Genomic DNA, 15,679 nt, shown 5'->3' with positions numbered 1-15,679 from the left:
AACAACTTTAATTTACTTTACTCCAATGTAAACAATTTGCAAAAGGTCCCCAATATCATACATTTTTAAGCACCGGAGGCACTAGCCAGTAACCACGTAATACAGCACGACAGTGAATATGGTTTACCCAACGGTACCACTTAATGTGAGGGTACACAAAATGGAACAATTTTTAAAGAAAAATATTATATTAATATATTCTATTTAGTTTCTGGAAAACCAATGTTTTACTATAATGAGGAGGTTTAGCATTCAAGGCCCTTGAATGCTAGGTCCTTTATTTAGGTATGGGTAAAGTCTGTACACAATTCGAAATGTTTTCACAATGGCGGTCTCTTTCATGGAAGTCAGGCAAATTTGAAAGGTGAGTACTGTTTACTACAGTATTACAACAGTGCATGGAATCCCGATCGTAGTACTTTCTCTTCACATGCACAACCGTAATCCGGACTGCGTTAAACGTTAGAAAAAATAATAAGTGTCTCTGCTATAACAATACTTTGTGGAAAAATGATTTTGATTGGCTTCATAAAAAAAATGTTGAGTCTGATTGATCATTCTTATTGTAAACTGTACTCTACTGTATACCTAAATTCTTTCGGTAGGTTCGGGTGCTCTTTATTACATCAACAGACATGTGAATGATTTTCACAAACTGTGGTTATAAACGCAAAGTCGTTATTTAGTAGCTCAAATTCTGAGCACATTACTTTCTCAACGGCAGATCATGATTATTTTAATTTACCAAAATCTGCATGATAATGCTTCCCGATATTGATCGCGAGATTGCTTTAAAATTTGTTGCAGTCGTACAAATTTGAGTGTACCAAGATATTATTAAACCAATATTATAAATACCTGTATTTAACATTAAATGCATATTTTATTTTTATTTTATTTTTTCCAGTTTCTAACCAGCAGGCAGTCAGTACAAAAAGATGAGAGAGAGAAATAGATAGAGGAGCCTCTAGAGGAGTTCATGCTCCCAGTATGCATCAATGATGAAATATGCAAAGTTTTCTACAATTACCTCAAACTACCTGTATGTACAGGAAAATAAGTATTTTGAAAAGAGATAATGTAATAATAAAACAAAATGTATGTTTTATTTATTTAAAAAAAAAAAGTCCTAAATCCTACCAGAAGACACAACATATGTTATGCCATGATGGCGCGAAAGTTAAATGATTAATTCTGACGTGAATTTTTTGTCGTACCTTATCATCCCCCCACAGAATTTCCCGATGGGGGTCATGACCCCCATTGGGAGATTCAGGGGTTAGCAGGTCTAAACAATACATGTCTTTTATCAACATTCTTTTTACAGTGGCGGATCCAGAGACCTATCTGGGGGGGGTTCCTGAAGCCCAAAAACCCCCTCTGGATCCGCCACTGTTTTTATGTATTTCTTGAGTATGACCAGAGCCTGTGTATATACTTATAGAGATCTTTTAGTTGAGGCATATTACTTGGAAATTACCTATTTATAGAGTTTTTTTAGTTGAGTCAGGTTTTCTTGGAAATTTCAGCTTATCAGGTAACCAAAATGGCCGGGACACTCATCATATAAATCAGTTTGTGAAAATAGCGCTGCTGACAGCATTGAAAACAGGATTCTTCATTTAAGATTTTTTTTACACTTTCTGATAAATGTTTAGTTAGTAAATAATATTCATTCTTTAAAATATTCATTTGAAAAGATACTTTTGTGTGTTTAAAAAAGTGACAGGATAGATCTCTTCTGATGTCACTGACTGCGCCATTTCCCGGAAAATGAATATTTTCTTTTCATTGTTTTAATTTATCAATTGAGTTTGTGAGCATATAGAGAAACATTGGTCCAGTTGCCGATAACTATATAAGTTTTTGCAAAATAAAAAGGCTGTATTATAGATATGAAGCTTTCAATTTTGGGCACCTTAATTCACATTAAGGTAAAATTTGATATGGTATTGTCGAGCATGCTATATGGTACTGTGTCCATCTCGAACATCCACTGAAAATAAAACATATCAGCTTAAATATATTCTGAGGAAAACCCAGTAAAGTATAAATGTATTAAAGCTGAATGCAAATTAGTGTGTTAAGCTACACTTTTAATTTGGGATGTACGATTCCACTAGCCTGACGCCCTGGCCTGATAGATTCATGTAGCAGGGCTAGTGAAACTTTTCATTATATAAAAAATGTTTTGAAGTAGCGTTATTTGTCAAAATCTTCCTGTGGGCTGGTGTACACCCCTGTTTAAGATCTGGCACTGTCAGGTCAGCTACCGCCGGTGATCGACCTGCTAATATTTAATTAATTATGCCAACCCTAGATATTTTGTTCTGGTTTGCACATAGACAAAGAAGCAGTTTAACAGGTTCAAATAGCGGCGGATAATTAAAAAAAAAACCCGGCTCAATTAGCATGTTAACTTTATACATGTTGCGTTTGATAGATTGATCGACAAAGTGAAAGTAGAAATTTAAGCCGTAAGATCACCTACTTGGATTTTTGGTGTCTGTCCTGACTTCTAGTAGGCGGACACTGCTCTCCGTGACAATTTTACTGGTGATGGGCGACACCCATGATCCATATGCTGCTGTCTTGACGCTCATATTGTGAGCTCCCCTCCAATGAATAACGAAGCGTGCGACTCTCTTGTTACACTGACACCGAATGACGATGCCAACAACTCCCATATGATGTGTGCGAGGTCACGTGATTGGTGCAGCACACATTTGAGAGTAGCCCCCCTTCCTTTTATATTGAAACAATCTGGTAAGAGATGTAGACAATACTTGAAGATTGAAATCATCAGGGGACCTAAACACGTGAGCTGTTTATTTACCTAAAATCGTTCCCTTTTTAATAGAAAAGAACAATACCACATGTGCACAGGGGTATGGGGCATTGCACATACGTACAATGTACTGTAGGCAGCATGTACATGTAGGCCCAGAGACGTAACTGTTATATAAAACATGTACGTCTCTGGTAGGCCTATGTTAGAATCTCTCTGGATAAACACTCGATATAAAACTATCCCCAATTATGTAATGAATTATATCAGTGTCTAATAATACTTCCTGACTTCTCCCCACTGTCACTTCCATATTTTTTTGTCAGTTGCTTTCAACCTTTATACAAAAAGGTGAACACTATGTACAGTGCAATATACAACTTGCTTGATCTTTACTGGAGTTACTGCCCTTTAACATTTCCCACTTCACAATAATGCTCATGAAAGTAAGAGCTCTTGTGCATGTAACTTAAGTTTTAAACTTTTTGACCTCACTTTCAATTTATAGACGTCTACTGCTTTATCATCAGTTTTGAGATAACTATAATTTTGTAACATGCATTGCAAGCTTAGAGCTCGAGGTGACATTATGCAAGCTTAATTAGCATGACTGAATATAAGGAATATACTTTTGCAGAATATAACAAATATTTCACAATAGTGATCATGGCAATAATACATTTCAACTCGCCTTAAGCAATGGTGTTTGGTTGATTAATTGTCTGTCAGCATTTACTTTTAATCTCAAGACTAAATGTACAGAATTAGGCTCGGTACTTTGGCTAAATTTGGTAATAATAGAGAAAACAATAACAGAATACAGAAGTGTCAATATGACCGTGATTTAAATTAAAAATCAAGGAATTCTTTTCATTAAAACTAGGAAGAAATATGAACAAAGGAAAAAATTCATGGACTTTTGAAAATGTATAAGGAGGATAAAAAGATAACACATAAATGATATCTAGTAGTTTGGAAGGTTAGGATCTTTTCCTTTATCAGCAACACAAACCCAAAAAGTGCCAGCCTAATCAAAGCTTGCTCACTGGCATGGAATTCTACTGAGTTTGCAAAAGGAAATGACCTTGATTCATGTTCAAGGTCACATGGGTCAAATTTGTTAAAAAAACTTTCAATGCAGACTTCTAAGTACAGTAGTTTACTGACAAAGAGTGCTATTGAACTTGCAAAAAGAAATGACCTTGACCCATATTTAGGGTCAAAGGACTGAAAGTGATTAAAATCCTTAATTGAACAATTAACTTCTTCTGAGGTACTCTGCTGAAGGCCAATTTGAGTCAAGATATTTGAGTAACATTATGCTGGCCATAGAGTTTTACAAAGTTTTTAAAAATGAGAAATATCCTTTACCAATATTCAAGGTCCAGGGTGTCAAATTTCTTTAAAAGCTCATACAATTCCTTCTGAAGGCACAGACAACCTGGAAAAAGTGATATTTGGCAAATAAATTGCTAGCATGGAGTGCCACAAAGTTTGAAAAGAAAAGCCATCCCAATCAGATGAGTATCTTCAGTCCTCTTAATCTTTAAGTCTTCTAGTCCAGATTGGTTTAATGGATCTTGACCAATTAGGTATGGGTATTTCGGAGCCAAGATAATTTAATGATGTATAAGTGAAAGATGTGATTCCTTTAAAAATCAGAGGGTTGTTGGAGTCAGATTGATGGAGGGAAGAGAGGTCATTAATCTTTCAAATGGCTTATCCTTAATTTAGCTTCATATCTTTTAAGATAAAGTCATTCCTAGACAAAAGGAAATGCATTCTGTATAAATGAAGTGTATGACTGATGTTTCATTTACTTTTTGGTAAAAAGTATCCTTTTAATTAATATACATTATGTGGTTACACTTGCCTCTGATAGGATGAGAGATGTTCTCAGGTTTGACCTGGCTGATCTTAACCTAACCCGGTACAACTGCACTACATCTTCCTAGAGGTGATGCAATCTTAATGTAGCAGAATTCAAAATAAAGCTTTAATACTGAGGCCCTGATGAAACAAATAATTAAAGCCTCCTTTATGTATTGCTAGTGCATGAATTGTAAAATGGGTTGCATGTCTTACTGATCCACAAGGCTTAGTAGATGTTGTAACATTATCACACTTGGAGCAAAGGTGAAAAACTATTATGTATTGCAGAGATAACACATTCTTTGTTCGACATACCTTTTGAACATGCATGTAATACCTTTTACATTCACCATTTCTTCCTTTCCAAATCTGTCTTTAAGGTAGAATTTCGCAACACTTTCCAACTATATACAGGCCTTAATTTATGTTATTCCCTTCATACCTCAATTGATGTAATTGATCGTTTTGACTGTTATTATAATAACTTAATTTATAATCAAGTTTTGAAAATCATAACTTGATACTTCATACATGTGATATTTGTGTCCAAATATTTTGTGACAATTTAATGCAGATAACAAATAAATTTAATGCATGAGCCAAATGTAATAATATGACAAAAACTTTTGACAGAACCTAAATGGACCGAATTCGACGAATGTTAGGGACAACGAGAGAAGATTACTCTCAAGACTGTCAGAGTCGGATAGCTGACAATACCAGTTTGAACTCCAAGGCTGTGCCTGATCAGGATTGTTTAGAGTGTAAACTTATTGGGACAGCAGTACCTGTTGGCGCAGCAGGATATATTCTGTATCACCACAGACAGAAGATTGGCGTTTACAAGGGATACGAAGGAATGCTTTGGAATATCCTGTGTTTAGGAATGTCATCAGGTAATTAAGAAATAGGTCTATTAAACAGCTGTTTTGTGTCATATTTGAAAGAAATTACAACTTCAATGGATAAAGAATATCATCAATGAGACCCATTACATGTATCATAATCTACTTTATTGTCTTGACCAAAGCAGGTAATCAAAACCTTCATTTGAGGCTTGTTTTAGGCTATGCTTGCATGAAAATGAGAAAAAAACTCAGAACTTAAAAAAAGCTTGCAAATTATAATATATTATTTTAGGAATAAACAAAGCGTTTATATTTTTTTGATGTTTTAATATTTTTATTGTAGCCTTGATTTTGGTTGGAGGGTGTCGCTTCTTTGATTGTGGGATGTTCAAACACTTAAAAACCAACTCAAAGACAGATACATCACAAGATGACAAGGATTGATTGGGTCGGTTTTAGTGTAATATGTCAAAGTCTTCGTATCATTATTTCTGATCAAAAGCTGGTCTTTTTTCATGTTGTCAAACCATTTGATTGATTCATGAAGTATGTGCATGTTTGATAAATGTAAAAACCAGTTGAATTTTACCTTCACACAAATGATGTATTACAATAGATGTAGTGCGGAAGGCTATCTTTACATTGCAACCATAGCAGTATGGAGCAATGAGATTTGTAGCTGATTATTGTGCCATTACATATATCAAACACATTTACATTTTGACATCATAAATATAAGTAAGCAATAACTGAAGGAAATCAGACAGAGACAGTCCGAGTCAACATGTATGGTAGTAAGGGCTTTGATTCAAAACAGAGGCACTTCCTTTTCAAATAAGCATTATCATGACTATATATGGACAATCCTTAAAATGTTCATAAGAATTTATCTGTATCATGGTTGAAATGAGTTATATAATATTCTTAAATGTAGCTCAATGCAACATTCCTATATATCAAAGTTAATGAACAATGCATTATCTTAATTCAATATTGATGTATGATCGGATTATTTGAAATTGTTCATGATTTATGTAAAATATTTAATTAATGTTCATGATGTATGGTTGTAGATGTTTGTCATTGCAAGTATCCTTAGTGAGGATTTATGTAATAGATATGTGCTGCTATAATAAAGTATACAAAAATTGTTCAGTAGACTCCTTGTTACTACTTTATAGAGAATACAATCAAACACAGTCCCAGGGGGATCTTTGTGCCAACCATGGTAAGATCTTCATTAGCCCTGTGTTAATTTGATCTTTTCATTTTTGGACCGAGTCATGTCAACAGTTTATACATCTTGTGGTAACTTCTCATCAAAACTCCATACAGCTGCATTTGACTCTGTTCTGAAAGTGAGGTTGTTATTTGACCTATTTACTAGCATATCAATTAATGAGTAATAAATAGACCTAGAGAGAATTTTGTTTTTTGGCAGTCAAATTGTACATATGTGCTTATTATCAAACTACTACCTAATACTGATAATGTGAACCCAAATTGAATTACTTCCAATGGAAATTAAACAAATGTTGGTCCAAAATGTGATTTCCCTATATAAACTATAGTAAAGTTTACCCCCTCCCCAGGGGAAAACGTGAGACCCCAGGGTCAAGAAATTCACAATTTTGGTAAAGCACCTTAAGACCCTTCCATCTATGAAGAGTATTTGATTCTACCATATCTGGGTTTTGGAGAAGGAAGATTTTTGAAATTTTAGTCAATTTGACCCTTTTTGGCCCCGCCCCTCAGGCCCCTGGGGGCTTGGGACTAAACCGGCCAATAGTTTTGTTGGCGTTTGTCCATGGAAGGTCCCTGCAAAATTTCATTGAAATTGGTTCAGGGGTTTTGGAGAAGAAGTCGAAAATGTAAATTGTTTACAGACGCACGAAGGACGACGACGGACAAAAGGCGATCGCAATAGGTCACTTTAGACTTTGTCTCAGGTGACCTAAAAATTAAGTCAATTAGAGCCTGGATAAGAACTTCGAAAGATTCCTTCTAAGAAATAAAAACAAATTTCGAATGTCAAAGTTACAGATGGCTACTTGACAGTAATCCTGTTTTTCAGATCAGTCTCAAAAACAAGAGGCCCAAGGGCCTTAGCGGTCACCTGAGTTATAGCATAGGTACTGGTAGCTTTATTTAGATGTGATGAGGAAATCAGCATGTAAACTAAGTGAAATACAATACTTGTCATGTCATCAAAGGATAAGAATTTTAAAATATTGGTAAATGTTCCGTTTGGGGCCCTGCACTAGCCCCTGGGGATGATGGCGCATGAATTCCAATTTTACAACGTAATACCCTCATCCACCAAAAGATGATTCTAACCAAGCTTGAATAATTTTCTGCTGAAAATGGATAAAATATACCCAAAAGTATTATTTCCCTATATAAACTAAAGTAAAATTTACCCCCTCCCCAAGGGGGAATAGATGGCTCAGGGGTCCTGAAATTGACAATTTTAATAAAGCTGATGATCTTTCTAGAAGAAGATTTTTGAAATATTTGTTAATTTTCCCTTTGGGCCCCGCCCTGGCCCCTAGGGTTGGGGTAGGAATCCCAATTTTACAATTTAAAACCATCTTCCTCCAAAGATAATTCTCACCAAGTAAGAATAATTTCCTACAGAAAATTGTCAAAATATACCCAAAAGTGTTGTTTCCCTATATAAACTATAGTAAACTTGAACGGATAGCTCGGGGGTCCTGAAATTTACACACTGCAGAGAAAATGACTGTAGTACCTCTGAGTCTGGAGAGGAAGATTTTTGAATTCTGACCAAGTTTTAAAAATTCCATCCACTGGTTCTTGAGAAGAAGTTGAAAATGTAAAAGTTTATGCATGACGGACAGAAAGTGATCAGAATAGGTCACTTGAAAGTTTGTCAAGGTCATTCATTTGGACAAACTTGGTAGCCCTTCATCCCAGTATGCTACAGGCCCAATATCAGTACCCTTGGCCTCTTGGTTATTGAGTAAAAGTTGTTTGAAGATTTTAAGACATTTGACCCCTGTCACCTTGAAAGTGGGTCAAGGTCATTCATTTGAACAAACTTGGTAGCCCTTCATCCCAGCATGCTACTGGCCAAATCTCATCAGCCTGTGCCTCTTGGTTATTGATAAGAAGTTGTTTAAAGTAAAAAGTTGACGCCAGACGGACGACGGACGGACACCGCACCATGCCATAAGCTCACTTGGTCCTTCGGGCCAGGTGAGCTAAAAACATGACAACACAACTGTAGTATAGTGACAAGTTTAATTATACCATTATTACAAAATACATATCTGATAGATTCTTACTTACAATGTTCAGTTACAGATCCTACTACTTGTAATGTGTATGCTAAATGTTTCCAGAGTAAATACCTGGTAGATATGGCAATCAACTGAAACTGACAGGAAATGTGATGGACTAGATCTAGAGCATGTTGTCCTTTGATATGAAGTTACATAAATTTGAAAGCCATGAGAACTATTACATTTTGCATTTCACCGTCGGGTATTATTGTTTATTTTTCATTTTTTGCCAGTCTTTGTATTGAAAATTTTAATGGCATAAAAGGCAAAATTGAACAAATACCTTAAAACATGAAGAGAATATGAGCATGAAACACTGCAGTTTACACATACCAGTTTACATATACCAAAGCAATCGCTGTAAAATATTGCTTAACCACAGAAGCTAAAGCTACTACAAATAACATTCAAACAAAGATCTATTGTTTAGGCATTATCTACAGCTTGGCGAGTTGGCATGACAATGTATGTTATCTACAAGGTCAAGGTCACATGAGACATGAGCATGATCTATTTTTAACTTCTGTTCCTGAGTACAAACTTCATGTTTATAATTGCTACATGCTCAAAGTCAATTGAATCAAACATCCTTGTGATCATTTGCATCTATAGTAATTCTTGGATTTTGTTAATAATACCTAAATGTCAACAATCATGTTTCTAAATATCATCTTTAATGACAGTGCAACAAATTTAATTAATTTAAACAACCACATGAATCTTAAGATCTGGAACTTACAGTAATATGGTCGCATGTTGCATATCATACAATACCCTTGTTTTAATGATTTTTGATAAATTTAACAGTAAAATTACAAAATGATTTTTCAAAAACTAATAGCCACCCTAGAATTGGTGAATTATGTAGAGTTCACATGTACAGTACACATACGTAGCACTATTACTATTTCAGGTATATAAACAACATTATGCATTCTTTTATGAAATAATTGTTTTCCCTCGAAACATCCCAAGACATGACCAGGTATGTTACTTAACAAGGATTTCCCTTTTATATGTTCTAACTCCTCAAAGTTTTCCTTTTACAGAAATACTGAGTGATATGATAGGCACATTTCGAAATGTGCATATATAATGTCAATATATCTATGTTAAAACCTGGGTAACAGGGTCACTCCATTTTTTCATATATTATACACACAGGCATCATTTTGGTTTTTGTGCTTGACATTTCAAATAATATATGAAAAATACTTATTTTAGAATTAAAAAGCCTTCTCAAAAATGTATCTGATGATGAAACTTATCCCTACTGCCTAATCCAATAAAGTCCACGTTAATATAAAACTTAATACATCTAGAAAGAGAGCACGAGAGAGAGCAAATTCAGACCGTTTTTGTATAGGTACTAGTATATCAGTGTCATAACTTACTCAAAATAAGCATACAAATCTGCAACCAAACAATAACTTCAATTCAAATTGGTATCATCCCTTACTTTATGTAATCTAGACATCAACATTCATAAAAATCTACTACGACATCTTTTTCATTAAATCTTCATCTCATACAAATATATCTAGATCTAACAAGTTCTCACAGCACTCAGAGACCTAACTCCTACCAAGTTTACACAGCACTTGTGGAACAAGTAATATGCTTCAAACTCACTGTCAACACTGGTAATAAAATTACCATAGATATTTATGGATCTAAATGATTGTTTTATTTTTATTTTTTACTACCGTTTGTGGTTGTGGTGGTGGTGGCTTAGACAGGTTAGACAGGTTAAACGTAATCTGTTTACCTTCATGAACTACCAGGTGCCCTTAAAATTTGCGATGTGAGATCATTTCTTGAAAATTCCAAATTGATCTACACATACAAAATATAATGGTAGCTACTGAACTTAAGAAATTAATTTAATCATTTAAAACTTTGAATACTGTTTTCGTTAAACACAAATATTCAGTTATTTTTCAAAATTGAAGCACTAAACTGTGCACAAAATACTCTCAAAGACCCTTCCAGAAAGATCTTACACATCTTGTAGGCATATAACAAAAGAAATTGCACAGAGTTTGAAAAAAAGTGTCTTCTGTTAATTGATTGCAACCTTAGAAATAATCATATAAAGTTGTAAAAAATAGAATACATTTGTTTTACAAGAAAATGGTCTAGCCAGCAAACCCATTGTATACACAGTAGAAGACATCTATTGCATTAAAAATAATCTAGTCAACAGATATTTGACAATACAACAATCACAACATGCAAACTCATCTGTTAGAAAAGTTATGCTTTTAAACTTATAACATTACACAAGTATATCATAGGAATAAAATTACATTCAAAGTTTTTAGAAAACTTTAATTTCAAAAAGCTATATATTCAAAGAGAAATCTACTAGTTCATGCAATTTGAACAACATAAATGTAAGAGATAGAGTATAGTTAATACATATAAGCCTTCAAGCCATAAAGATGTAACTTAGAAAATTTAAATGATACAACGATCCACACAGTAAACGTGTACCTCATGCTAGGATCTTTGTTAGTATTTCCACTATTGAAGTAATGAGGCTCATTTTAAACGTTTTTGAAAGTCTTGTTAACTACATGTAGTTGTAAACTGAAAATGTATAAAAAAAATCTTCTTTGAGGGGTTTTCTCTGGGAGTCCGATTCAAATACATGTATATACTTTTCCTGTGATCAACATTTTTGAAAATATCAAGGAAGAAAAGAAATCTTTTCCTCGTTTTAGTTTTAATTGACAATAAATATTTCTTATAATATTAAAGTATGTATAAGTGTATATATATGTAACATTGAATTTGATTCTTGTTTGCATCATCCATCAACACATTCATTGAACATCTGCCAATAGAAACAAGTATAATATGGCTTTGGACCCTCACAAACACTTTACAACCTACATACATGATTCAATTCATTCTTCAGTAATACCAACAATATGTTGAAGCTGCACATCTGGGAATTCATACACAGTTATCTGCATACATTAAAACATGTTTATTTCATTCCAAAATAATTGAAAACTTTTAAACCTATAGATAAAGTACTGTAGACAGGCTCTGGTAATAAACATATTTTATTGTATTTTCTTCTCTGGAATCGAACCCTCACTGACATATTTTTAATGACTATTCCAGATATGAATTAATGGTGGGACAGGGAGGCACTTATTATCGATAATATATTGTTGTTTGGGTCTGAAATAATTGTTAACATTTGTATTACGAGGTCCAAGAAAACATGATTGCGTGTGTTGGAGGGTCGCATTAAAAGTGCCTCCCTGCACATTCACCCAAACACATTGATTTCTGAAATGGCCCTTCCTTAAACAACAGGTAACACTCAATTGTCTGTAAGGAGTTGAAACATGATTTAGCACTGAATATTCCAATAACAAGCCATCAGATTAAGTACACATTTTTTAATGAAGAGGAGATGTACTGAGCGAGCCAGTTTCGTGTGTAGCTCCACTTATATCTCTGTTGCCTCTCCTGTTTCTGTGATGCCGATGTCGGATGCAGTTCATGCCTCTCCTTTCTGTGTAAAGCCGACGTGAGATGAACCTCTGTGTATGTACAACTGAGGGGGTTTTATGTGCCGGACCTCGGCTTAGCCTTTGTGAACTCTATCAGGTAGCGCAGGCAGATTTGTGAAGGGTCTTGAATGACATATTCACTGAAGCTCATATGATGGCCCTTTGATGAATGTGTAGCACACTGCATGCCAAGTGGGATTGTAGGTCCTGCAAAACAATGGGAGCAATGTTTTGGAAAAATTACTTGGAAACAATGGAAAAGAGGCCAATGGGCCTTAATGATCACTTGAGTTATAATACAACTGGTATTTGTTGTTGTGATGTGAGAAAAACAAATAGTATCATCTGATCCGAGTACCTGCCTTTTTGACAGTGGGTTCCTTGACGAAATAAAATAGGGAGTGACTAACATCTATTGTATATAAAACTGATATAACAAGGCAATCAATAGTCCCCCATTAAAAATGATTTCTTTATTTACCAACAAATCTGGGTCGGAAGAAGTAGATTCTTGAAATTTTATCCAATTTGACCCTTTTTGGGCCCCACTCTGAGCCTGAGTCAAGATCTCAATGTTCATAGTATCAAACTGCAATCACATATCAATAATTCTAAGTTCGATTTTTTTCTTATTGAAAACAAGAGGTCCTAGCATCCACTATCAAAGGATCTTTATCAGATCTATAAAAGATCTTAGAGGTACTATTACCTAGTATCATGTTGGAAATACTAAACGAGAATCTTGCACATTAAACCTCCTAATGTCATATGTTATTAGCCACATTGGTAAATGCTTTTGCATAAAAATAATAACTACATGCATCAAGAGTGCTGTAGAGCGGAACAATATATGCCTGTCCCATGCCAAACTGTCACACATCAAATCCTACTGATGCATTATTGTATCTTGAATGTATGAAAATATGTTAATGTTTCATATAAAATTCATAAATTTTTCATTAAAATTGTCTCCCTTTTATATATTTCAAACCATGTAAATAGAAATTGCCCCTTTTTGCCAATTATTGATTCATCTTGCACCATTAACACCAAATATATTCCTATTGTTCATTAATTTGTGGCAGATTTCGCTATTAGAAATCAGAATCCAGTCATATTTGATGAAGTTATTGTGCAAAAACTGTCAACCATTCAGAGCACAGTATGCTAATTAATTATCTGCGGATTTTGCTGACCTTCCAACTTAGCCTCAGCCTTTGTACAATGTATATGCATACCAAGTTTCAGCAAAATTGAACAATATTAAAGCAAGTTATCTTGCTGAAACCAAAGTTTGGAAATTGATCAATCAGAGCACAGTACACTAATTAATTTTACACTGATTTTGCTCCATTTTGAACTTAGCCTCAGCCTTCATATAATGTACATGCACACCATGTTTCATTAAAAATTGAATGATATCGAAGCAAGTTATCTTGCAGAAACTGAAGTTTGGAAATTGACCAATCAGAGCAGTATGCTACCTGGTAATTAATTGTGTGCAGATTTTGCTCAAGTTCGAAATTAACCTGTCTTTGTCTAGAGTAAATGCATAACAAGTTTCATCAAAAATGAATAATATTGAAGCAAGTTATCTTGCACAAAACCAAAGTGTGGAGGAATGGACACTCCCAATCCCATAAAAGAAATTGAAATTATTACAAAATTAGATTCTTACATAATTAGAAGTGTTGTCACTGAGAGATGAATTCTCGTCTGGGCCAGGGGTATATTTAACAAGGGGACCAAGGGGAGTATAAATATAAAATAGGAGAAAGATTCCTCAAGTAGCGATAATAAAAAATATTTAAAAACGGATGCCATTCCACAGCATAAGCTCACTTGCCCTTCAGGCCCTTCAGGCAGGTGAGGTACACTATAACCTCATAATGTTGATCATAGCCAAAACTCAATTTTATGTATATGAATATATCCTGTCCCTGCCTAATGTACAATTCATGAAGTATAAAGTCACATATATCTTAAAAAAAAATATACTTGTGTAAACTAAAACAACTATATTTTCCATAAATACTACTTTTGCAGACAAAAGTTAACCTTACCATATGGCAGAGCTATGTTGAAGGCTGGGTTGGGACCTTGCCCTCCAAGGATGCACTTGCTGTTGAAGTCGGTGTCTCTCAGGTCTTGGGTGGAGGAAGCTAAATGTGCAGGATTTTCTTGTACCTTACCTAGGGCAACCTACAGGATAGAGGCATACACTTTAAATATTCAGCCTTCAGATTGTTTAATCAGGTACTTCAAGGTAATGGTATATCTGTGGTTTCACCAAAGTGAAAACAAGAGGCCTATCATGCCTGTCATCTGGTGGGGTTTTTTAACTGAAAAAGTTGAAATGCTCCCAATCAACTTGAGAAATGGATGGCCATCTTAGATTCCTTATTTCTAAACCTACAAGAATGAGGCAAAGCATTGCAAGCGATTCATAGTACCCTCGATACCAGAATAGCATTGAAAAAAACAACTATTGAGCTTAATGGTCCCATTGTGGGACACATAACCTGATTTCAATACATCCACAATTTGGCAATTGTAGGTGACAGAGTAAATGAAATAGTACAAAAACGAGCAAAGGGTCATAAGTTTAGCTGTCCATGTAGTAAGGTAAAGGAGACACCATTTTGCAAGTCCAAAGAGGTGTTCACATACAAATCTTGTCAATTGATCCATGAAACATTTTTCAAGAACAGCACTTGATAAAGGATATTATTTCAAATCATGGTATGCTCCACTCATGACAGAGAAATATGACCCTGGGAGGGTCAATCATTAAAGAGTAAATCATTAAAGATAAACTAGGATGTTACCCTCATGACAAATACATACTTCAGAGAAATACACCAAAGTTTGAGGCCTTTAATGAGCCAAGGATGAACAAAATATTGACACATCAAGGTTCATTTGTTTATAAATATATATTTTTAGTATTTGAAAAAAGGCCATCAACAGGATCAAAGTATGTAAACCGTCCGGATACAGAAAAACATTCACATTATGGGTTTGGAGATACAACTTTGTTACAGACATGATATTTTTTCCATATCAGTTCACTCACATACTGTTAAACTGGTATTTCATTTAAGTATTTTCAATACACAAATTTGTTTAAGTCTTTGAACTGGTTATGAATTAATCAGTGGCAGAGTCAGAGATCTGCTCAACCTACCTCACACACTAAGCAAAATTTAGTTCTTGATTCAGGGTTACTGTTGTAACAATAGTCCTTGCTCTTGCAAAAGGTATCAGCAAAGTATACTCCCTGTAAAATAAAATATTATTTTATACTCTCTGTAAAATTTTACTTCATCATAC

At 34.5% G+C, this 15,679-nt stretch overlaps 3 protein-coding genes across 6 annotated transcripts in view; 1 reads left to right on the top strand and 2 right to left on the bottom strand.

The window, feature by feature from the left end:
• The window catches only part of LOC110456701, a 32,261-nt gene extending 29,563 nt beyond the window's left edge, over positions 1-2,698 (bottom strand). The window contains exon 1 of the mRNA XM_021507586.1: positions 2,492-2,698. Coding sequence (XP_021363261.1) covers positions 2,492-2,687 — 196 coding nt within the window. The 5' untranslated portion in view covers positions 2,688-2,698. The remainder of the gene's footprint in view (positions 1-2,491) is intronic.
• Positions 2,678-6,659, top strand: LOC110456702. Of its 4 annotated transcripts, none has more exons than XR_002463617.1 (3): positions 2,678-2,766; positions 5,294-5,556; positions 5,852-6,659. XR_002463617.1 is itself a non-coding variant. In XM_021507587.1 (2 exons), exons 1-2 carry the CDS (start codon positions 5,301-5,303, stop codon positions 5,950-5,952), a joined length of 357 nt encoding a protein of 118 aa, XP_021363262.1. In that variant the 5' UTR covers positions 5,294-5,300; the 3' UTR covers positions 5,953-6,659. The 4 variants fall into 4 exon arrangements, 1 of the variants encoding a protein (XP_021363262.1); XR_002463616.1 differs by having other exon boundaries at positions 2,714-2,819; XR_002463618.1 differs by lacking the exon at positions 2,678-2,766 and adding an exon at positions 4,393-4,745.
• Positions 6,660-8,755: 2,096 nt separating this feature from the next.
• LOC110456698 (tankyrase-like protein) overlaps positions 8,756-15,679 on the bottom strand; it is a 49,413-nt gene continuing 42,489 nt past the window's right edge. The window contains exons 49-51 of the mRNA XM_021507583.1: positions 15,534-15,626; positions 14,410-14,548; positions 8,756-12,553 (exon numbers count right to left, since the gene is read on the bottom strand). Coding sequence (XP_021363258.1) covers positions 12,402-12,553; positions 14,410-14,548; positions 15,534-15,626 — 384 coding nt within the window. The 3' untranslated portion in view covers positions 8,756-12,401. The remainder of the gene's footprint in view (positions 12,554-14,409; positions 14,549-15,533; positions 15,627-15,679) is intronic.

This window comes from Mizuhopecten yessoensis, unplaced genomic scaffold, assembly GCF_002113885.1.
Source record: "Mizuhopecten yessoensis strain PY_sf001 unplaced genomic scaffold, ASM211388v2 scaffold8833, whole genome shotgun sequence".
In the NCBI taxonomy this organism is placed as follows: Eukaryota; Metazoa; Mollusca; class Bivalvia; order Pectinida; family Pectinidae; genus Mizuhopecten; species Mizuhopecten yessoensis.
Note: the sequence above shows the minus strand (reverse complement) of the source record. Positions and strands in the feature narration are given on the sequence as shown.